Raw genomic sequence first — 22,959 nt, 5'->3', positions numbered from 1 at the left:
TCTTTGACTGGAGAAAAAAGCAAGGCTCAGAGGATATCAGGACCCTCTGGGTAGAAGCTGAGGCACAACTGGCACACCTGTTATTCTGACTGTTCAGTGCTTTAGCCACATGGCTTCAGATGATGTAGAAAAAGAGGAGAAGGCCCAGAGGCAAAAGGACAGACATGCTTTTTCGGTCTTGGACCTATTGACACATTTACGGTTAGCTCTGATCTACTCTCAGATGGACTAACTGACCTAGGTGAGACAGCTGCCCTCTCTGGGCCTCAGTTTCCTCATCTGTAAAAGGAGAGGCTTGGACAAGGTCCGTTCAGAGAAGGAGTGAGTGAGCGCTTACCCTGTGCTGGGTACTGTGGACTGAAAGGTGAATGAAATATAGTCCATACCCTTTGTCTGCTGGGGGCTGAGAGACCGACACCTGATGATTTCACTGTGTAGGGCAAGGCTATGAGATGCGGTGCCCAGGTGTGGCGGGGACAAGGTGGAAGGGCACTTGTTCAGCCATCTGGGAAGCCTTCCTGGAGCAGGTGACTCCGAGATGGAGCCTTGCAAGGTGAATAGGTGTCAGCCAGGTGAAAAGATACTGGGGCCCACAGGGAGGAATGACAGCTGAGTTTGATGGTGCCAGTGCTTATGTGTGTTATTCTAATGCACCTTCCATGGTGAAGACGGGGCCTGGGATGGAGCCAGAGGGACAATGTCACTGCTTTCACAGAGCTTGTGGTGGAGTCAGTCTCAACCTAGGCTCTCACCATTCATCCCCCTTCTTCTCACCTACATCTCCCTGACATTCCAAATCCCCTCCCTTCTCCCCTCACTTGTCCAGAGAATTCTATCTGAAGCAGCCCAAAATATAGGCAGATGGTTAGATGCCTACACGGGCATTGCATTGTCCCCTAATCAGGTTACCCCCCATCTGCTTTCTAGGGTCTCTAAATCTCTACTATTGGTCACCCTTTTGGATTTAGGCATCGAGGGTCACTCTCAATGTAAGCCTGGAAAAGAGTTAACTTATGAGTCCATGGGAACACATAGACCCCTGAAAAAGGACTAGGTCAGTGGAGCCAGAACCTGGCTCGGCACTAGACGTACCTGGGAATGTTTAAAAATAGAGAATCCCAGGTCCTACCTCTAGAGATTATGATTTTGTAAGTTTAGAATTGGGCTGAGGGATCTGTATTCTTTTTTAAAAAAGCTTCACTGGTGATTCTGTTCTGCCAGCTTTAGTAACCTGTGGATTATATTATCAAGTGGTCATCAGGCTTTGAAATAATAGAAAACAGGTCACATGGGAATTGAGGGCAGGATGCCCAATCAAGAAATAGTTTACAAACACTGGGTCATGTGTTCATCTACCTTCAAAGCTCTTTGTATAAACAAGGAAGTAAATTAATGCAGGCATGAATGAATATTTGGGGGTTTATTATGTGTCAGGGATTGGGCTGGGTGCTTCTTCTGACACTGATGCATTTAAGCCTCACCACCACCCTGTGAGAGAGACAGCAGTCCCACTCTGAGGCCGAGGAAACTGCAATAGAGAAGCTAAGTGATGCTCCTGTCACCCACTTTTTTGCCTCACTCTCCTGCCTGGTCGTCTCCCTGTTTCTGGGTGTAGGAGAGCAGGGTACACAGAAGCCAGCCCGTGTCCCATCTGGGAGCTCTGAGTTACACTAGGAAATCATCAGCTGTGCAGAATCCTTTGAGGTTCTCTCCGTCTGGTTCAGAGCTCAGCTTGGTTTCTCTCCTCTCCCTTCTGCATTGCGAGTAAAGGCTCTTTTTACATTATTCTTATTTTGAGAAGCCATAAAGAAATACCCAGGCTGTGGACTCACTTGAACCACGGGAGGGTGAAGTCTGTCATTACATTTTTGGAAATGTCCTCCTTCTTGGGTTACAAACTCAATGGCTCAGTGGTTGGGGAGGAACAGAGAGGACAGTGCAGAGAGCAGCTGCTGTCGCAGGGCAGTCCACCATCAGCCACCCACCTGCCCTCTGCCTGACTTCGCTTCAGCCGTGCCCCTCCAACCTTTGCAGAGAAAGACAAGGACAGGAAATCTCAACCTCTCCCATGTGGGGCCATAGTCCCCAGGCCCTTTATGACAATAATGTCCAGCTTTGGACTTCGCTGAGATTTAGCTCAGGTCACACCTAGATTTCTCGAACCATTCTCTCCTTCTCCTTCTGTGGGCCTGCGCCAATCACTGAAGATACCCCCTTGCCCCCCGTTAATCTCCCTTAGCCCTTTAGCCTTCATTTCATCTTCTCTCCTCTTCCCTTTTCCCCATTTCATTTTCCATTTCTCTTAATTGGCTTTTTCTACAGCTCTCTCTGCATGTCTCTCTGCATTATTGACTCATGGCGGCTCATTACAGCTAAACCAGGAAGAAATGATTCAAGTGGGGAAGGATGTAGGAATTTAACAGAAAATGACACAAACTTTGTCAGATGATCTCCAGTCAATAACAAGCGTTTGCCACTGGACATATATCTGAGTGTTGCAGCTGTGCAAAAGTGAAGTTGCTGAAAGAGAATAAAGGCCGTTTGAAAGGGTTTGAAATCCTGAGAAGCCCTTGATTGTTCATGAAGGAGTCAGAGAAAGTTAGAAGGCGGTTTTCTATCCAAGCTTGGAGAAAACAAAGGGTAGGTTAAGTACTCATTGATCACAGTTAAGATTAGTAAGAAAAAGCATTTATAGCACATTGATTTGTTTCTCTGATTGTATATAACCCTAAAGCACATTTATTCCACATTGCGGTTGTCAATAAGGACTCTGTTTTTCACATTTTATAGCCAAACTGAATGGAAATGCATGCTGCCCTGAGTCAGTGACATGTATGGGAAACTTAGGTGATTGGAGAAAAGGAGCCATTACTGGGCAGCCTTGTTTTTCCTAGTGTCAGGTATGTCACTGCAGGTAAAGTGGTAAGGAGCAATTAAGAACTGAGTACCAGTTTTGAAAATTCAAACCTATGAAAGTATAGAAAGTCGTTCTCTAGGTTGTTTTCATCTCTTGGCTATTGTAAACAATGCTGCCATTAACATAGGGGTGTATATATCTTTTCTAATAAGTGTGTTCATTTTCTTCATATAAATATCCAGAAGTGGAATTTCTGGGTCATAAGGTAGTTTTACTTTTAATTTTTTTAAGGAACCTCCATACTGTTTTTCATAGTAAATTATCTGTACCAATTTACAATCCCACCAACAGTGCATGAGGGTTCTCTTTACTCCACATCCTCTCCAACACTTGTTATTTCTTATCTTTTTTTATTAATGAAAGTTTATTGGGGTGACAATTGTTAGTAAAGTTACATAGATTTCAGGTGTACAATTCTGTAATACATTATCTATATCTCACATTGTGTGTTCACCACCCAGAGTCAGTTCTCTTGCCATCACCATATATTAGACCTCATTTATTCTCTTCTAGAGCCCCCCACCCCCTTATCCTCTGGTAACCCCTAAGCTATTGTCTGTGTCTATGAGTTTTTTTTCCTTCATTTGTTTGTCTTGTTCTTTTGTTGTTTTCAGTTTTATATACCACATATCAGTGAAATCACATGGTTCTCTATTTTTTCTGTCTGACTTATTTCGCTTAGCATTATAATCTCAAGATCCATCCATGTTGTCACAAATGGTACTATTTCATCTTTTCTTATCGCCAAATAGTATTCCATTGTGTAAATATACCACAACTTCTTTATCCATTCATCTATCGAAGGACATTTTGGTTGTTTCCATGTCTTGGCCAACGTAAATAAAGCAGCAATGAACATTAGAACACATATGTCTTTACAGATAGATGTTTTCAGATTTTTTTGGTAGATATCCAGGAGAGGGATTGCTGGGTCATATGGTAATTCTATTCTTAATTTATTTTTTTAAAAAAAGATTTTATTGGTGAAGGGGAACAGGACTTTATTGGGAAACAGTGTGTACTTCCAGGACTTTTTCCAACTCAAGTTGTTGTCCTTTCAATCTCAGTTGTGGAGGGCACAGCTCAGCTCCAGTTCCAGTTGCCATTGTTAGTTGCAGGGGGTGCAGCCCACCATCCCTTGCGGAGTTGAACCTGCAACCTTTGGTGTTAGGAGCATGGACCTCCAACTGCCTGAGACACTGGGCCGGCCAAATTCTTAATTTTTTGAGGAACCTCCACACTGCCTTCCATAGTGGCTGCACCAATCTGCATTCCCACCAACAGTGTACGAGGGTTCCTTTTTCTCCACAGCCTCTCCAACATTTGTTACTATTTGTCTTGTTGATGATAGCCATTCTAACTGGGGTGAGGTGATATCTCATTGTGGTTTTTATTTGCATTTCTCTGATGATTAGTGATGTTGAGCATTTTTTCATATGTCTATTTGCCATTTGTATGTCCTCTTTGGAGAAATGTCTCTTCAGGTCCTCTGCCCATTTTTCAATTGGGTTGTTTGTTTTTTGTTGTTGAGTTGTATGAGTTCCTTGTATATTTTGGATATTAGCCCCTTATCAGAGGCGCTGTTTGCAAAAATCTTCTCCCATTCAGTTGGTTGCCTCTTTATTTTGTTGATGTTTTCTTTTGCTGTGCAGAAGCTTTTAAGTTGGATATAGTCCCATTCATTTATTTCAGCTTTTACTTCCCTTGCCTTTGGAGTCAAATTCATAAAATGCTCTTTGATTCCAAGGTCCATAAGTTTAGTATCTATGTTTTCTTCTATGCAATTTATTGTTTCAGGTCTTATGCTTAGGTCTTTGATCCATTTTGAATTACTTTTGGTACATGGTGACAGATAGCAGTCTAGTTTCATTCTTTTTCACGTGGCTTTTCAATTCTCCCGGCACCATTTATTGAAGAGGCTGTCTTTTCTCCATTGTATGTTTTTGGCTTCTTTGTCAAAAACTGTCCGTCCATATTTATGTGGGCTTATTTCTGGATTCTCAATTCTATTCCATTGGTCTGTTTTTCTGCCAATACCATGCTGTTTTGATTATTGTTGCTCTGTAGTACACACTCAAGTCAGGGAGTGTGATGCTTCCAGCATTGTTCTTTTTCTTTGCTTCATCTATTTGGGGTCTTTTGTGGTTCCATACAAATCTGATGATTTTTTGTTCTATTTCTTTAAAAAATGCCATTGGGATTTTGATGGGGATTACATTAAATCTGTATATTGCTTTGAGTAACACAGCCATTTTAACTATGTTGATTCTTCCAATCCATGAGCACGGAATATCTTTCCATTTCTTTGTGTCTTCTTCAATTTCTTTTAAAAATGTCTTATAGTTTTCAGCATATAGGTCTTTCACATCCTTCATTAAGTTTATTCCTAGGTATTTTATTCTTTTTGTTGCGGTTGCAAAAGGAATTTTTAAAAATTTCTTTTTCTGAGATTTTATTGTTAGTGTATAGGAATGCAATGGACTTTTGTATGTTGATTTTGTAGCTGGCAACTTTACTGTATTCGTTTATTGTTTCTAATAGTTTTTTGGTGGAGTCTTTAGGGTTTTCTATATATAGCATCATGTCATTTGCAAAGAGTGACAATTTAACTTCTTTATTCCCAATTTGGATGCCTTTTTGTTTCTTTCTCTTGCCTGATTGCTCTGGCGAGGACTTCCAACACTATGTTGAAAAGCAGAGGTGATAGGGGACAGCCCTGTCGTGTTCCCGAACGTAGAGCAAAGGGCTTCAGTTTTTCACTGTTAATTATGATATTAGCTGAGGGTTTGTCATCTTCCTTCTATGTCATTTTCCTTCTATGCCTATTTTATTAAGTGTTTTAATCATAAATGGATGTTGTATCTTGTCAAATGATTTTTCTGCATCAATTGATATAATCATATGATTTTTGTCCTTTATTTTGTTTATGTGCTGTATCACATTGATGGATTTGTATGTTGAGCCATCCTGTACCCCTGGGATGAATCCCACTTAGTCGTGATGAATAATGCATTGTTGCATTCGATTTGCTAGAATTTTGTTTAGGATTTTTGCATCTGTATTCATCAGAGATATTGGTCTGTAGTTTGCTTTTTTTGTGTTATCCTTACCAGGTTTTGGTATCAGAGTAATGTTGGCCTCATAAAATGAGTTAGGGAGTATTGTCTCTTCTTCAATTTTTTGGAAGAGTTTGAGTAGGATGGTATTAGATCCTCTTTGAAGGTTTGGTAGAATTCACTAGTGAAGCCATCTAGTCCAGGACTTTTGCTTTTGGAAAGGTTTCGGATGACTGATTCAATTTCCTTACTGGTGATCAGTTTATTTAGATTTTCCAATGCTTCATGATTCAGCCTAGGAAGGCTATATGTTTCTAAGAACTTGTCCATTTCTTCTAGGTTATTGAATTTGGTGGCATATAATCCTTCATAGTATTCTTGGATGATCCTTTGTATTTCTGTGGCATCTGTGATAACTTCCCTTCTTTCATTTCTGATTTTGTTTATTAGTATCTTTTCTCTTTTTCTCTTAGTGAGTCTAGCCAAGAGTTTGTCAATTTTATTAATCTTTTCAAAGAACCAGCTCTTTGTCACATTAATTTTTTCTATTGTCTTTTTGTTCTCTATTTCATTTAGTTCTGCTCTGATTTTTGTTATTTCCTTTCTTCTGCTGACCTTGGGTTTTACTTGTTCTTCTTTTCTAGTTCTTTAAGGTGTAACATGAGGTTATTTATTTGGGATTTTCTTGTTTCTTGAGATAGGCCTGTAATGATATAAATTTCCCTCTTAAAACTGCTTTCGCTGCATCCCAAAAATTTTGGTAGGATGTATTTTCATTGTCATTTGTTTCTATGTATCTTTTGATCTCTCCTCTAACTTCTTCTTTGACCCGGTCATTCTTTAAAAGTATGTTGTTTAATCTCCATGTATTTGTGTTTTTTCCTGCTTTCTTTTTGCAGTTGATATCCAATTTCAAAGCCTTGTGATCAGAGAATATGCTTGGTATGATTTCAATCTTCTTAAATTTGCTGAGGCTGATTTTATGTCCCAATATATGGTCTATCCTTGAGAATGTTCCATGTACACTAGAAAAGAATGTATAGTCTGATGTTTTAGGATGAAGTGCTCTATAAATGTCAATTATGTCCATTTCATCTAATGTGTCATTTAGGGCTGCTATTTCGTTATTTATTTTCTGTTTGGATGATCTATCCATAGCTGTCAATGATGTATTTAAGTCCCCTAGTATAATTGTGTTTTGGTCAATTTCTCCCTTTAGTTCTGTTAGTAGTTGCTTGGTATATTTCGGTGCTCCCTGATTGGGGGCATAAATATTGATGACTGTTATGTCTTCTTGTTGTATAGTCCCCTTTACCATTATGAAATGTCCATCTTTGTCTCTTGTTACCTTTTTTATCCTGAAGTCTGTTTCATCTGATATCAGTATGGCTACACCTGATTTTCTCTGGATACCATTTGCTTGGAGTGTCAATTTCCACCCTTTCACTTTGAGTCTATGTTTGTCCTTGTAGCTGAGATGTGTCTCTTGGAGACAGCATATGGTTGGGTTTAGTTTTTTGATCCAATCTGCTACTCTGTGCCTTTTTATTGGTGAGTTCAGTCCATTTACATTTAGGGTGATTATTGATATGTGAGGATTTCCTGTCATTCTATCTTTAGTTTTCTGGTAAGACTGTGTCTCCATTGTTTCTTTGCTTTTTTGTTGTTATCTATTATTTCTGTGTGGTGGTATTCTATGATTTTTCTCTCTGTTTCTTCTTTTATTACGTTATATATTTCAGTTCTGGATATTTTTTGAGTGGTTACCATTAAGTTTATCTAAAATAAAGTTTCATATTTAGAGTATTCCATTTTCTTCAGCATGCTTACTTTCTCCATTCCCATATTCCAGTTCAGGCCTTTACTCTTCCCTCTTTTATGTTTTGGTTGTCACAAATTATCCCTATTTATGCTGGTTAAATAACCTCCTTCAGTATTTCTTGTAGTGCAAGTCGTGTGTTAGAAAAGTCCCTCAGCTTCTGTATGCCTGGAAAGGTCTTTATTCCTCCTTTAAATCTAAAGGATATCTTTGATGGATATATTATTCTTGGCTCATAATTTCTTTCTTTCAATAGTTTGAATATTTGATTCCACCCCCTCCTGGCTTGTAGAGTTTCTGCTGAAAAATCTGATGATAATCTAATGGGCTTTCCATTGTAGGTTATCATCTTCTTTTCCCTGGCTGCCTTGAGGATTCTTTCTTTGTCGTTAATTTTTGACAGCTTCAATAGAATGTGCCTTGGAGAAGGCCTGTTGGGATTGAGGTAATTAGGTGTTCTATTTGCTTCTTGGATTCAAGGATCTAGTTCTTTCCACAAGTTTGGGAAGTTCTCTTCAACTATTTGTTTAAATACAGTCTCTGTTCCCCTCTCTCTTTCTTCTCCTTCTGGTATGCCCATTATTCTTATATTGCTCTTTCTGGTGGAGTCAGAAAGTTCTTGTAGAGTTCTTTCATTTCTTTTAAGTCTCAAGTCTCTTTCTTCTTCCATCCATGTCATTTCCAGATTTCTATCTTCGATGTCACTGATTCCTTCCTCCATCTGGTCAACTCTACTACCTAAGCTGGCTATTTCATTCTTCATTTCTTTTATTGAGTTCTTAATCTCCAAAAGTTCTATTTGGTTCTTTTTTTAAAATTTCAGTCCCTTTGGTAAAATGTTCGTTTTGTTCTTTGATTGTGTTTCTGAGTTCATTAAACTGCCTATCTGTGTTTTCTTGCATCTTGTTGAGTTTTTTAAGAACTGCCATCTTGAATTCTCTGTCACTTAAGTCACATATTTCCATGTCTTTAAGTTCATTTTCTGGAGACTTTTCATTTTCTTTCTGAGCTGTCTTGTTACCTTGGTTATTCATGGCAATTCATGATTTATTATTTCTCTTCCTAGACATCTGCAGGATTGGGTTCTGAAACAGGTTGATAGAAAGAGGTCTTTTTTTTGTTTTCCAGTACGTGTTGGTAGAATGTTTTATTTTCTCTCAGACTGCAGCCCCTTTTTCTCTCTCACACTGTAGTGTTATGTTTTCTCTGCACTATTCCACCTTCTCACACAATGGGGAGATTCCCTGGAAGGTGGGTTTCTCCTCTGTTAACAGTTTGCCTGGGTCATATGGCGCTGCCTCCATGGGGGGATGTGGAGAGCTTCTGAAGTTCCAAAGCTCTTCCTGCACCAGATTCAGAGCCCGTGTGTTTAAGCAGCTCTGTTTACTCCTGCAGGGATCTGCCCAGATAGGTGGGGATAGGGGCGGGGTGAGTTGTGAGAGGTGGCCCAGAGCAATGGCGGCAACCACCACCACAGCCGGTCCTGCTTCCACAGCTCCCTCTTCTTTGCTGGAACTAGTTGGGCTGCGAGTCCGTGTCTGTGGACCACAGTTCTCAGAAGCAAATATTCTGTTCTTTTGACCTGACACTGCTACTGTTCCACTTCTAGCACCAGGCAGTTGGGGGCGGGGTGAGCTATGGGAGGGTAGGGAGGGGGCGGCTAGTCTCAGTGCCTAAGGCTTCCGTTCTCTGCTTGGCCGTGAGGGCTTAAACCACCGTTTCAGCCTTCTTCCCTCAGTCTTTGCTCCGAGGTCTCTGCCGTGAGCGTTGGGTTCAGCCATGTTATATGCTGTCCCTTCAGCACTGTGGGCCATAAACAGAACCCTAGCAGTCCGAGTTCTTCACTCTGCCATAGCTGTAGTAGTTCCGGGATGCAGCGAGCTCGGAGCACTGAGCTAGGTCTGCATCCTATGACTGTGCAGCCCCGTTTCTGCACTTCTCCTTTTCTTCCTCCCCTGCTCATTCAATTTGCCCACTTTATATGATTTCAATAGTGGGCCTCTTCGTCTTGCCTGTCTGCTGTGCAGGGAATCCTTTGTGGAGTTATAGTTGTTCAATTAGTTGTAAATTCCAGGGGAGATTTCAAGAGGCTCACCTCACACTGCCATTTTTATGACGTCCATTTCTTGTCTTTTTGAGAATAGACATTCTGACAGATGTGAGGTGATATCTCATTGTGGTTTTCATTTGCGTTTCCCTGATGATTAGTGATGCTGAGCAACATTTCATATGTCTGTAGGCCTTCTGTTCGTCTTTGGAGAAATGTCTATTCAGGTTCTCTGTCTATTTTTTAATTGATTGTTTTTTAATGGTGAGTTGTATGAGTTCTTTGTATACCATGTTTTGGATATTACCCTTTGTTGGATGTATCATTTATGAATATCTTCTCCTATTCAGTAGGTTGCCTTTTTGTTTTGTTGATGGTTTCCATATAGTCAATAATATCATAATACCTTTGTATGGTGACAGATGATTACTAGACTTACTGTGGTGATAACATCATAAGGTATATAAATGTTGAATCTCTGTGTACACCTGAAACTAACATAACATTGTATGTCAACTATACTTCATGATTCCATTTATATAACGTTCAAAAATAGGCAAAACTAACCAATTTTGATCTTGGTCAGAATAGTGATTAGATTTGGAGGGGATACTGATAATGAGGGTGCACAAGGGAGGCCTCTGGAGCCCTGGCTGAAGCCTGTATCTTGATCAGGGTGGCAGTTATATGGGTGTGTTCACTTAGTAAGCATCTATTGAGATGGATGTGATTATTACATGTATATTGTATGTCACTTATGATTTGCTCACTTCTCCAAGTGTGATTCAGTTACAATTTTTTGTTCAAAAAAATAAAAAGTTATTCTCAAGATGGAGTCAATTTCAGTGTTAGTTTATTCTCTACCTCGTGTGAGGAACTCCCCTTCCTTCTCCTTCCTGGACTTAGGAAGGACATTGGGGTCACAAAACCAACAGTGTTGGCGTCAGAGAAGGGAGGGGAGCAGAAGAGCCCACAGCCTGCTGGGATGGGAGGGGCGGCGGGTGGAGAAGATGCTGAGTTGGCAAGTTCTTCTGGCTTCCTTGAACTGCCCAAATAAAATTTATTTTCTTTCGCGGAGGTTAGTAACCAGGAGACTTTCCTTTCAATATTTCCGCTACCGAGATTGTGTGTTTCATACCCCAAACCCCTAATAGTTGGCCCCCTGCCTCAACCCTTCTATGTCCCTGCGGACTGGCCTTACCTCCGGCTCCAGTTGACCATTGTGTGTGTGTCAGAGGTTACCTGGGCCCTCACTTCAAGTTCCAGAAAAAAAATTGCTTGGAGATACAAATAGCTTGGGAGACTTCTGCCAGCCTTATCTTAAATGCACGCACTGCCTCAGCATTCTCGGGGTGTTCTGGGGCTGACAGGTTCTTCTTGGCCGCTCTCCATGCTGCTTTGTCTTTTGGAAGGCTTGAAGGTGCCCCAGCTCCTGCCTGTGAGGGCCACTGTCTGGATTTCCACTCCTCCAGCCCTCTGCAGCGCACACTGTTTTTGTCCATGCAGCCTGCCAGGGTCTGCTGGGTGGCTTGGCTTGGGGCCCTGGGCCAACATTTCCCCACGAGTACAGTTTTTCTCTCTCTTTTTCCGTCTCTCTCGTGTGTTGGGTGGTTTCATCCTATCCTGGGCTTTGCTTCTGTAGTGATTTATCCTTTAACCAGAATGAGTCATGGTGCCGAATTTTATTTGTTCCAAGAGAAAATAGCAGAGGGCATTTATGAGCTGTGGTGTTGGGAGCCTGCATTGGGGGCCTGAGCCAGGAAAAGAATGAGCTGAGGATGCTCCTCGGGGATGTTCCTCAGGCAATAAAGCCTGAGGCTGCCCCGGGCTTCACAACCCTATGGTCACCGAGGAGGAGGGACAGAATTGGATAAGATCTGTCATTCTGTCCCAACAGCAGTTTCCGAGGCCCTTTTCCTCAAAACCTCTCCCCAGACACCCTCTCCTTTCTTTGGGGCTAGGCCGCCATCGGGAGCTAACTGACCCAGCAGCTGTACAAGGTAGACACTTCGCATACCTTCTCCTGTTTCTTCCTCATAAGAACCCCTTGGGGTTCTCATCTCCATGGCCATTTTATTGATGAAGAAACTATGGTCCCGTAGGTGGATGTGATGTGCTCAAATTCCCACAGCTTGGAAAGTGACCTCACAGAGGTGGGGACTTAAGTTTGTGTGGTTCTGAAGCCTGGAACTTCCCTGAGTAAGAAGCCACTGTGATGGGCTTTCATTTACCTGCTGAGGCAGAAGATCTGTGCCACCCCCTTCCCGAGACACTGCTGTAACACTGCAGAAAAGCGCCTCAAATGAGAGGCTGGGAAGCCTTGGGGCTGCGAGGGGAGGGAATGGCCCTGCAAGGAGCTTCACCCCTCAGCCTAGGGTTCAGAGCCAATTTTTGTGGATTGATTCCTCCATGATTACTTTTCCAGTCAACCTCAAATTCTACCATCAGTGGGCCTCTGGGTTTAGCCATAGAAGGTCCTAGTGAACCTTGTCCAAGCAAACTTGTTACCTGGAAAAGTCAGTACATAAGATATTATAAAAGGATGCCTTATCCAAATTAGAATTTACGTTAGGTAGATATCACCTAGTAATCTTTTTTATTTTTTTTAAAGAACAAAAGAAGTTTCCTGTGAGGTGATCCACTCCACAGTCATCTAGTAATCTTGAGACAGGGGACCCTGGCTGGTGGGTGAACTAACCCTTTGCAGTTTTCAACTCAGCTCCAGGTGGAAATATCATAGGAAGTGGAAGCATGGGATTGGGAATTGGACACTTGGGTTTCAGTCCTGGCGCTCCCACTGACTTGCTGTGTGACCTTCATGTAGTCTGTATCTCTGGGCCTCAGTTTCCTTGTCTGTAAAATAAGGGGGTTGGGGTGAACAATTTCTAAGACCCCACTCAGGCGGGGTGGGGGGCGGTGTCCCAGAAGGTGTAGTAGCCCAGAAGGCTAGTTCCACCATGTTTACTGTCCGTCTGTGCCACCTGAACCTGCTCCCAGACACTGTCCCTTCCCAAGCCACCCACCTCTGAGAATTGGGGTCCACTGAAGATGACAGCAGTGGTGACCTCTTCTTCAGGATAAGGAGACAGCCCCTCTGTGTCCAGCAGAAGACATACATATGCAGAGAGGTTTCTGGGAGACATGGCTTCCACCTGTGTCCGGCCAGGCCATTCCAACTTGGTCTGCCTTCAAGGCTGAGCCCGTTCTCTTATGACACCAGCCTCTGGGAGGAGGTGGGTGTGGTGCGGGGGTGCCGGTAGGATCTGCACTTAACCCTGGTGGAAGGTTTCTTCCAAGCCTGACAGATTTCTGGGTTTTCTTCCCCACTGCCTCAAGGTCCCTACACAGGGCACCCACGCACTAAGCACATAAGCTTTGAGTTAAGTTATTGAAAAGTAGGGGGAGGCAGAGGAAGGGCTAAGAAAGATGGGAGGGGCTTTGGGTCAATGATAATAATGAGATATGAGCAAATCTCCTCAAAAATACCCTGCTCTTCCTCCTCCCAGTCCCGCCTCCATCTGCACCCTCAGCTGTCTCTGGGCTCCCAATGCACTCATTTTCCCACACATGGGGCCACCTACACTGGTTCAGGGGATTTTGTGTCTGCCTGTAGTCACCAGCTTAAGATACTGGGAACAGAAATCTCTAGGCTGGTGGTTCTGTGTGTGGTTCTCAGACCAGCAGGACCACAACCTCCTGTGAACTTGTCAGAAAAACAAAGTCTCAGGCCCCACCCGGACCTACTGAATCAGAATCTCTGGAGGTGGGGCCCAGTAATCTACGTTAACAAAGCTCCCAGGGAATTCTGAAGCATGCCACAGTGGTTTGAGAACCACTGCTTTAGAGCAGTAATTGCAGATGCTTTACATATGTTGCAATGAGTCGTTGTAAGATCTCTAGACTATTCTGTGTGCATGGATGTGCTCAGGAGTAGTTCATCATATCATAAGGGCTATGGGCCCGTGGAAATTTGCACAGTGTTGTTAGCTCCCCGCAGCCACTTCTGGGGGAAGCACTGGTGCGCTGCACCCCACCCCCTGGTTGGGGACAGGCAGCTCCTCCCCCTCTTTCTCACAATTCTCCCCTCAACACACACCCTCTACTGTACCTCTGATCTCTCTCCCTCTTCCCCTCACGCCCACAGGCACGCAGGGTTCTGGCCCAGCCCCTCTTCTGTCTCTCCTAACTGCTCCTCTGAGAATATAGTTCTCCCAATACACACCTGAGTCTCTGTCTCGCTGAAGGGCACCGTCCTCTGCTGTGGGCTGGCCACCTGCACCACCCAGACGATCCTCAGATACTTCAGACCAGTGGGACCAACGCTTAGCTCCTCTGTTGTCCCAGACTCTGTCCCCTGCTGCTGGATCTTGCTTTTCTGCCTTTTCACTATCTTCCCAGCTAACATATCCTCAGTCATGCTCCTCTTGTTTCGTCTCTGATTCCGCCTCCTTCTATTCTGACCCTAGCTCAGCCTACTCTAGCCATACTCATCCCTTGCATATTCTAAGCTTCTTCCCATCTCAGGGCCTTTGCACTCGCCATTCCCTCTGCCTAGAATACTCTTTTCTCAGGTATCCATGATTGTTTCACATTCTCCCTTTCCTTTGGGTCTCTGACTGTCGTCACCTTAGCAGTGAGGCCTTCCTTGACGGCCTGTATAAGGTAGCAGCCTGCACCCCCACCCACCGCTCCCAAGTCCCCTTACCCTGCCTAATGCTTCTTCATTGCACATCTCACCATCTGACCGATGATGAACAAATTAGTAATATGTTTGTCCTACTAGAAGAAAAGCTCCATCAGGGTAGGGACTTTACAGTTTTGTTTACCATCGAATTCTCAGGACTTAGCATGGATTCTCAGGGATAAATGAATGGACAATGGACGCTCATAAAGCAGGCCCCTTCATCAAGACCCCACCTCTTAGACCCTCCCTTCACCGAGACTTCCATAGTGTTCCCACCAGACTACCCCTTCCTCTGTCAATTCTAGTCTCCGAATGGTAGCCAAGTTGATTGCTCTAAAAACTCTTGTGAACCAGTCTCCTGCTCTAAAACCTCCAGTGGCTCCCCATTGCCTCCCAGAGACAATCCTGTTGCCTGGTAGTTAAGAATCTCCAAAGTACGATCCTCCTCCTTTCAGCCTTTTTTCTAACTGCTCTGCTTTCTGCACCTTCTTCTCCACATGCGTGGGACAGTGTCCTCTCTCTAAATGTGGCTTCTTCTACTCTGTAGAAGTACTACCTCTGCACTTTTTAAAAATTTTATTGGGGAACTGTTTTTCTCCAGGGCCCAGCAGCTCCAAGTCATTGTCCTTCAATCTAGTTGTGGAGGGCACAGCTCAGCTCCAAGTCCAGTCGCCGTTTTTAATCTTAGTTGCCGGGGGTGCAGCCCACCATCCCATGCGGGAATTGAACCGGCAACCTTGTTGTTGAGAGCTCGCGCTCTAACCAGCTGAGCCATCTGGCCGCCCCTCCACCTCTGTACTCTTGCCCATGCTATTCCCTCCATCTTATACTCTTCTCACCCATCTCCATTCTGCACATGGAAATCCCACCTATCTGGAAGTCCCCTCCTTCATAACCCTCTCCCAATTCCCTCTGCCACCTAGTCCTGCTGAGTTAGCGATTCACTCTCCCCTACACGAACTCCTACAATCCTTTTGGTGTGCCCTCTCTTGGTAATTATCACCCAGAATTGGGGCTCTGTGAGCATACGCCCTCTTTTCCGGGCTGGGCTCAGCACTCGTTGTTCCCACACGTGTTTATGTGAATCTGCTATTGTTGAGCCCTGGGGATACCACAGCCTTGGCTCTGGTGGGACCAGCAGTGTAGCCAGTAGGAGGGGCACGGCGTGGAGGGCTAAGGTTGCCGGCCAGCCTCAGGGCTGGGGCTGCTTCCGTTCTGTGCCCCCTTGGGCCTACCAAGATCTGGGCTCCAGATTGAGCTTGAACACTTATTAATTATGTCATCTCTCTTTCGGAACCTCAGTTGCCTTGCCTGTAAAATTGAGGACACGCGTACTTCTCTTATAAGTTGCTCGTGCCCCTGCACCTGCACCTCCTGGGAGTTTACCATGGCCTCTTAAAGCCCACTGAGTTTCAAAGGGGTCCCCTTTTGGAGCCCTTACGTGTTGTCAGGCCTCTGCTCCCCAAATGCCCTCAAGGGGAGGAGGCGAAATGGCCCGCCTTGCCAACAGCTGAGGCTTCTCTCTCCAGGGGTGAGAGCTTCAATGACAAATTGGGAACTTGCGGGGCCCAGCTCTGTGTTATCTCAGCACCAGGAGGCTTCCTGCTCCAGGGGACCAAAGGCTTGGAGAAGCCCTCTGCAAACCCTATACCAGAGCTTCTGGGACATCAAATGGTCTTAGAAGCCAGCTGACTTAATGATTTCAATGTACATGCATTAAAGTCATGTGGATTAAATTTCTCTGAAAATACACAAGGGCGTAAGAAGCAGGGGCAGGGAACACTCAGCCCAGGAGGAATTTGTTTTCTCTTTTCCTTTTTGTGTGTCTGTAATGTTGTTATTGTTGCTAAAACCCAGGCATGTGGAAAACTGTTCAAGATGTGCGAAGCACTGGGGTACAGTCAGCTTTGTGTAGCTTGAGGTCTGACTTGGGGATGCATGCAGTGGGCAGAAGCGAAAGGGGTAAGAAAATAAAGTGGCAGCCCATCAGGTGTGTAACCTCTCCTCTAGCCATTTACGTCAGAGTCTTGTGCCCTTGACATTCAAGGAGTCTCACAGCTTGGTAAGTAGGGGGCCAGACCCCACGGTTGTGTGCGGTGGAAGACAGCTGGTAGGTCTTGCTCTGGGGCAATGCTTGGACCTGGACTTTGGGGCAGGGGCAGGGGAGTGATGGTTTCCCAGGGGCATCTCCCCCGCCTCAGTGCAGGTGGTGTCCTCAGCAGCCCCATTCTCCCTGCTAGAGTCGCTTGGGGAGATTTTAAAAATACAGATTTCCTGGCCCCACTGTTGACCCACGAAATGCAGACCAAGGCATGCCAGCTCTGCCTTAAGGAATGAAAGCCAGCTCCACACCCAGGCATCAGGAAGAGTCTGGGCCATGGGCTAAAGCAATTCCAACACAAGGTAAAAACTCATGTGCGCCATGAGAGAGAGGGTTTGGGGAAGGTAAGACCATTGTAGGCAAGGAGAGGGATCCAGAAAGTCTTCACAGAGAAAGTGGTCTTACACAATGAACATAATTAACACCAGGTCATATTTTGTCTTGTATTGTTTTTAAATTATTTCAAGGGTATTAGTGTTGTTTCCTCAACTGGTCTGTGAGTTATTGGAGAGTGAAACCATGTCTTACTCAAATCAATATTTTGCAGAGTCTAGTGAAATTTATTAACAGATGCTTAATAAACAAATATTGGTCAAAACAAATTCTATCTTGGAAAAGCCATTTCCATTTAGTCTTTAACTCTTCATACCATGTAAAGAATATGGATGCTGTGTATTTTATGTCCAGGCTGGTTGAGAGAATTTCAAATAATTAATTTCGTCTTTCATAGTATGTTCTTATTAGCATCCACTAAATGCCAGGGATTATACCCCTGATCTCAGGAAGAAAGACAATGAAACAGGCAATTACAATCCAGTTTGATTGTTTTCTCAGAAGTGATATCTAAGTTGGTTAGAGAATATGAAAGAAGACTTTCAATTCCAGCCATAAACAATGATGAAAGCCAGACAAAATATATAAAACAACTTTTTAGGCACTGGACAGCAGTCAATGCAAAGCTCAATACTTTAGAAAAGAGAAGCAGAGGAGCTAAACCCACATTCACCCAAACTCTCTCCCTATGAGAGCACTTTTCTTACTGAGCACAGGTAACTAGAGTCCAAAGAGAGCAGCAGTCTATTCCCAGTAAAAACGAGGGCATGTGTCCATCAGACATGTATAAGAATGGTAATAGCCCAAAATGGAAACAATTCAAATATCCATCACTAGTAGAATGAAGATAAACATTGTGTTGGATTGCTACCATGGAACATTACACAGCAGTGAAGAAGCATGAAGTATAACACATTTGTCAATATGTTCAACCTCAAAGACAGCATGCCGAGTAAAACAGCTCAGGTACAGATGAGCATCTACTGTATGATGTCATCTATATAAAGTTCAAAAACAGACAAAACGAATCCATGGCAATAGGAGACTGAATAGTGGTCACCTGGAGGGGCACTGACTGGGCGAGGGGCACAGAGGCGCTTTCTGGGGAGCTGGAAATGTTCTATGTCGTGTTCTGTGAGGTGACTACACAGGCAAACACATATGCAGAAATTCACTGAGCTGTGCAGTTAAGATGTCTACGCATATTATATCTAATTATACCTCAATAGAAAGATACCAAGTAAGATACTCCTTTACAAAAAAATATCTACCGTCTATCTATCTTTCTATCTATCTATCTATCTATCTATCTATCTATCTATCTATCTATCTATCTATCTATCATCTCTGAGAGAACCAGCCTGATCTGAATATTGGGGTGAGGTGAGCGTGGAAGGTAGGTGAGGATACCAAGGGAGGCGCGAACAGCATGTACAAAGGTCTGGAGAACTGGGAAAACTGATAGAATGCAACCTGACTAGCGTTGAGTGTTGAACACAACAAAGAAGGAGGAGGAAGTGGAAGGAGAAGAGGTTGGGGACGGCAGGCAGAGGCCAGATTGGGAAGAGGGCAGCACAGGACATTAATGGCCAGTGTTTGTGTGGTCCCTGAACTTGGCAAGGGCGTCTGAGAGGGCCAAACAGAGACCTGGCCCTTTCTAGCTTCGGAAGGAAGGAAAGCCTTACCTTCTGTCAGCTGAAAACCAGTCAGAGGGAGGAGAATGGCGATTAACATGTGCATGGGGGGGTCCTCTTGGGGTGATGAAAATGTTCTAAGTCTGATTTGTAGTGATGGCTGCACAACTTGGTCAATTTACTTAAAAAATCATTGAATTGTACACTTTGAAATGAGTGAATTTTACGACACGTTAAATATAATCCAATAAAGTTATTTTAAAAAGTCGGAGGTGAATCCTCCCCTCCTCTTGGTTGCCCCCATCCCAGAGGCATCCTGGGGATCTTTCTGGCCCTCTCCCACCACTCTGTCTCGCTCTCACTTCCCTTGGCCCCACCATTGCCTGTGTTTTAACTTGTGAGCACATTCACATCCATCTCCTCAGACACCGCCCACAGCTCTGCAAGCAGCCAAGACCAGAGGTGCTGCCCCCACTCATGAGACACTGAGGCCCTGAGAGGAGATGGAAGGGTATAACTAACTAGTATGGGTTCCTGGGCGCCTGCTAACTGTGCTATCACATAACCAGGAGAAGTTTATTCCCATTTCTCAGATGAGAAGACTGAGGGCCTCTGAAATGGAATGCTCAAGTTTTCAGAGTCAGAAGCCGAGTCTATGTAGCCTCTACCTGCCAGGACAAGAAGTCAAGTCACTGGAAACGGGCATGTCTACATGTGAGGGCCAGTCTGGCAGCCGCTTGGCTCAGGGACAGGATGGGGGGCCGGGAGTGGGGGTGACAGCTCTCACTCACCACTTCTTGCCGCCGATGTCGTGCTGCTGTACCGTGTAGCCAAAGAAGGCGTCCCTGGAGCCAGAGATGACCTGGGGCTTCCTGGTGTCCATGTTGAAAGTGTCTGTGAAGCCTGGGGTGGGGAGAAGAGGAAAGGAGAGGAGTCAGTCTGGGTCCCAGGAGTATGGGGGGCCCCACGGGCAGGTCACCTACCTTGGAAAGTCTTGGCTGTGGGGAAGTATGTTCCCCTATCTTGGGGAGCCCCTATATGAGGTGGTTGACATAGTCCCTACTTGGCAGAGTCCACAGTCTGATGGAAGATTCCCAGCCCCTGCCTTGTGGGGGCCATAGTCTGATAGGGGAGGCATACAACCTATTTTTAGGGAGACCCAGTCTGAATTGGGGAGACCAGTCCCTTCCCTAGAGAATTTCCAGTCTCATGGGGAAGAAATATCTCCTTTCCTCCATCACTCTTTTCTCCACCTCTGCTTCTTCCAGCTTCTGCTGGTCTCCTCTGCTATTATTTTTCTCTCTTTTCCCTCCTCTCTCCTCCTTCTCTCACCCCTCCTCCCTCTCCATCTCCCTTCTCTCATCTCTGTCCCCTAAAGAGTCAGGGAACTGACTTCCAACCTCCCCGCCAAGCCTGGGGTCCTAGTGGCCATGGCCCCAGCACTGCGGCTAACCCCCTCCTGCTGAAGCAGCCTGCAAAGCTCTGGCTTCCGCAGGGGCCACTGCTTGGCTGGGGCAGCTGAGGCAAAGCAGAGAGACAGCCCCGTAACTCTTACCCTAGCCCCCCAATCTTCCTGTTCGGTGAAATCACATGGCAGCTTCCACTTCATGGAAAGCCTTGGTGTTGAGCCAAATGCTTTGCCCCTTTGGCATCTTTGTGCCAAATCACAAACAGTAACAACTCACATCTGTGTAGCAGCTTGGGTTTCAGCCATCACTGACCCTCACAGGACTTGGGCGAGTGAGTAAGCCTCATCCGCCTTTGGCAGAGGAGGTTTAGCCCCAGTGAGGTCCAGAGGTGTTCAGGGCTGCACTACAGGTCAGCAGTAGCAGGAGAACTGGGGAGGACCTCAGATGCCTACTTTGCAGCTGCTCCCCTCCATTTTCAGGGCATGTTTGGCCTGTTACACATCTAAGCCATGCCTCTGTCCAGTTGTTACTACTAACAGGGCTACCAAACGTGGGACCCACGGGGCTTACTGGGTGGACTCCTACCACAAGCCAAAGCCTTCAGATCACGGAAAACCAATCAGCAGAATAGAATTTTATCATTGTTGTTGCCCCTTCCATGTGTAGGGCACTTTATAAGTGTCAAAGACTGTTCACATGTATGCTATCATTTGATCTCCATGACAACCCTGTGATGGGGGCAGCAAAGGGGAAGCCAAGGGTCAGAGAGCTGAAGTGACCTGCCCAAGGTCCCAGAGGCTGCAGGATAGGGCTCTGAATCTGAGGCTTGTACTGCGAGCGTCCTACGGTCCACCCCTGGGCACTGACCCCTGGTCTGAGTGGTCGCGGGTGATGTCCTGGGTCACCTACTTGAATAAGGCTTATTGTACGGAAACGAGTGGTTTCTTCCACACTTTTTTTTTTTACTCAGCAAATGGATACAGTGGCCAGAAGTTCCATCATAAGAGCCATAGAATTAGAGTCCCCACAGGCAAAACTAGAACACCTTACCGTAGGGATGTTAGCTATGTGCTGTCTCACTTACCCTTGTCAATTGATTATTAGTGCTTCTGGGAGCAGTGATTTAAGAAAGATTCTGAGGTCAAGTCTGGGCTCAGTGGGCAAGACTAGTGTGATCAATGGCAGTGCCTGCTGTGGATACAGGAGGAGACAGTGGTAGCAAGTGCTTGTATAGCTGCCAACCCTGTCTTCGTGATTCTTAATCTGCCACATGAATTTAGTGTCGTGGCCCTAAGTGGCAGTGGGAGAAGAGTATGTTAGACCATTAGTGCCGTATTTACAAAGTCCAGGCCATGAATGGACTTACCAGCCTGGAGGCAGCCTTGGGGAAGGGGAGCCTGGTCAGGTGAGGACAGGGGGATGAAGGAGCAGAAGTCTTTGGCCAGTGAGGGCATGCCACAGAGGTGAGAGACACCAGTGTCAGCTGTGCAGAGCTGGGAGGTGGGCAGAGAGTGGACGAAGAAGCGCAGTTGCAGACAAGGGACTCACCGTCTCCAACTCTGTCCCAGGAATGGACACACACACACACACACACACACACACACACACACAGACACACACGGACATACCCACATGCATGCACACACACAGAAATACACAGTGCATGCACACATGTGGACACATACATGCACACACATGCACAGGCCACTCACAATGCCTGACTCTGGGGCAACACTTTATGTGGCTCCCTGGCGCCCCCTGGAGATGTCCCCCACCATGGTTCATAGTCCTCCGCTTCCTGCATCTGACTCCAGCAGAGGGAGGCAGCTCTGCACCAGAGGAAGGAATGCGCTGACAGTCAGGAAATGCAGACCCACGCCTGCTCCCGAGCCTGCGAGGTGGTGAGAACCAGTGAAGAGGAGGCCGTAAATTGTGTCTTCACGGCCTTCCCACTACCAGTGCTTCTTGAGCAAGCACGGCCAGAAGGATTTTGCCAAGACCTGTCAGCTCCCATCACTCCTCATCTCAGTCAGTTTCCCACCCCAGACGCACAGTGAAAGCCAGACTCCTCCCTGCAACGCCTTGCATGAGCCCACCCAGTCGGCCCCTCATTTCCTGCCCTCCCCTCCATCCCTCTGCTCCAGCCACACTGCTCCCCTGCTGTTCCCAGATCATGTCAGACCTGTTCTCTCATCAGCATCTTTGCCCTGGCTGTTCCTCTGCCTGGAATATTCTTCCCCCAGGTGTCTGCATGGCTCACTCCCTCAGGTCATTAGGGTCTCTGTTTCAATGCCATCTTGTCCATCACCAGGTCCCCTGTCACTCTTATCCCCTTATTTTTCAGTTTTCCTCATGGTATGATCACAAACATAGTGCATGTCTATCTGTTTATTCTCACATGGCTGATATTCTAGAATATTCGTACATTCTCTAAGTGCCATGACATGCTGCTCTCTCCTTACTGTATCCTTAGTTCCTCAAATAAAGATCTCGCTCATAGTTAGTAGTCATAGATATTGATTGATTGACTGGTTAGAGACCAGGACCCACATTTGGCTGGGATGCTTTCTTCCATCCATGAGGAAGAGGAAAAAGAAAACAATATTTACTGAGCACTGACATATTCTAGGCACTATTCTAGGTATTTAACCATTAATTTTATGTTAATTATTTAAACCTCACACCAACCCTGTGAGATATGTGTATATTTACACACACACACACACACACACACACCTCCAGGAGGTTAAATAAATTGTCCCAAATCACTCAGCTGGGAGGAAGTTAGAGCAAGTCCGTGATCAAGTAGCTTGGGCCCTGGTGATGTGCTACCCCTGGGAGATCAGCCTTTCATACAAAGGACCCACCAGGAGGGAGGGAAACTCCTTTTCAGAGAAGGGCTTCCCTCCTGCCTTTCGGTGCCCCCTCCTCTGCTTTGGGTTTGAGTGGGAGAAGCAAG

At 45.3% G+C, this 22,959-nt stretch overlaps 1 protein-coding gene across 2 annotated transcripts in view; it reads right to left on the bottom strand.

Annotated features, from left to right (window-relative positions):
- The window catches only part of ITGA11 (integrin subunit alpha 11), a 122,720-nt gene that overhangs the window by 73,317 nt on the left and 26,444 nt on the right, over nt 1–22,959 (bottom strand). For both annotated transcript variants that reach the window (XM_019725629.2, XM_074327510.1), the window contains exon 2: nt 19,383–19,494. In XM_019725629.2, coding sequence (XP_019581188.2) covers nt 19,383–19,494 — 112 coding nt within the window. The remainder of the gene's footprint in view (nt 1–19,382; nt 19,495–22,959) is intronic.

This window comes from Rhinolophus sinicus, linkage group LG03 (genome assembly GCF_036562045.2).
Source record: "Rhinolophus sinicus isolate RSC01 linkage group LG03, ASM3656204v1, whole genome shotgun sequence".
Taxonomy (NCBI): domain Eukaryota; kingdom Metazoa; phylum Chordata; class Mammalia; order Chiroptera; family Rhinolophidae; genus Rhinolophus; species Rhinolophus sinicus.
The sequence above is the reverse complement of the archived record's forward strand: the minus strand, read 5'-3'. Positions and strand labels throughout refer to the sequence as shown.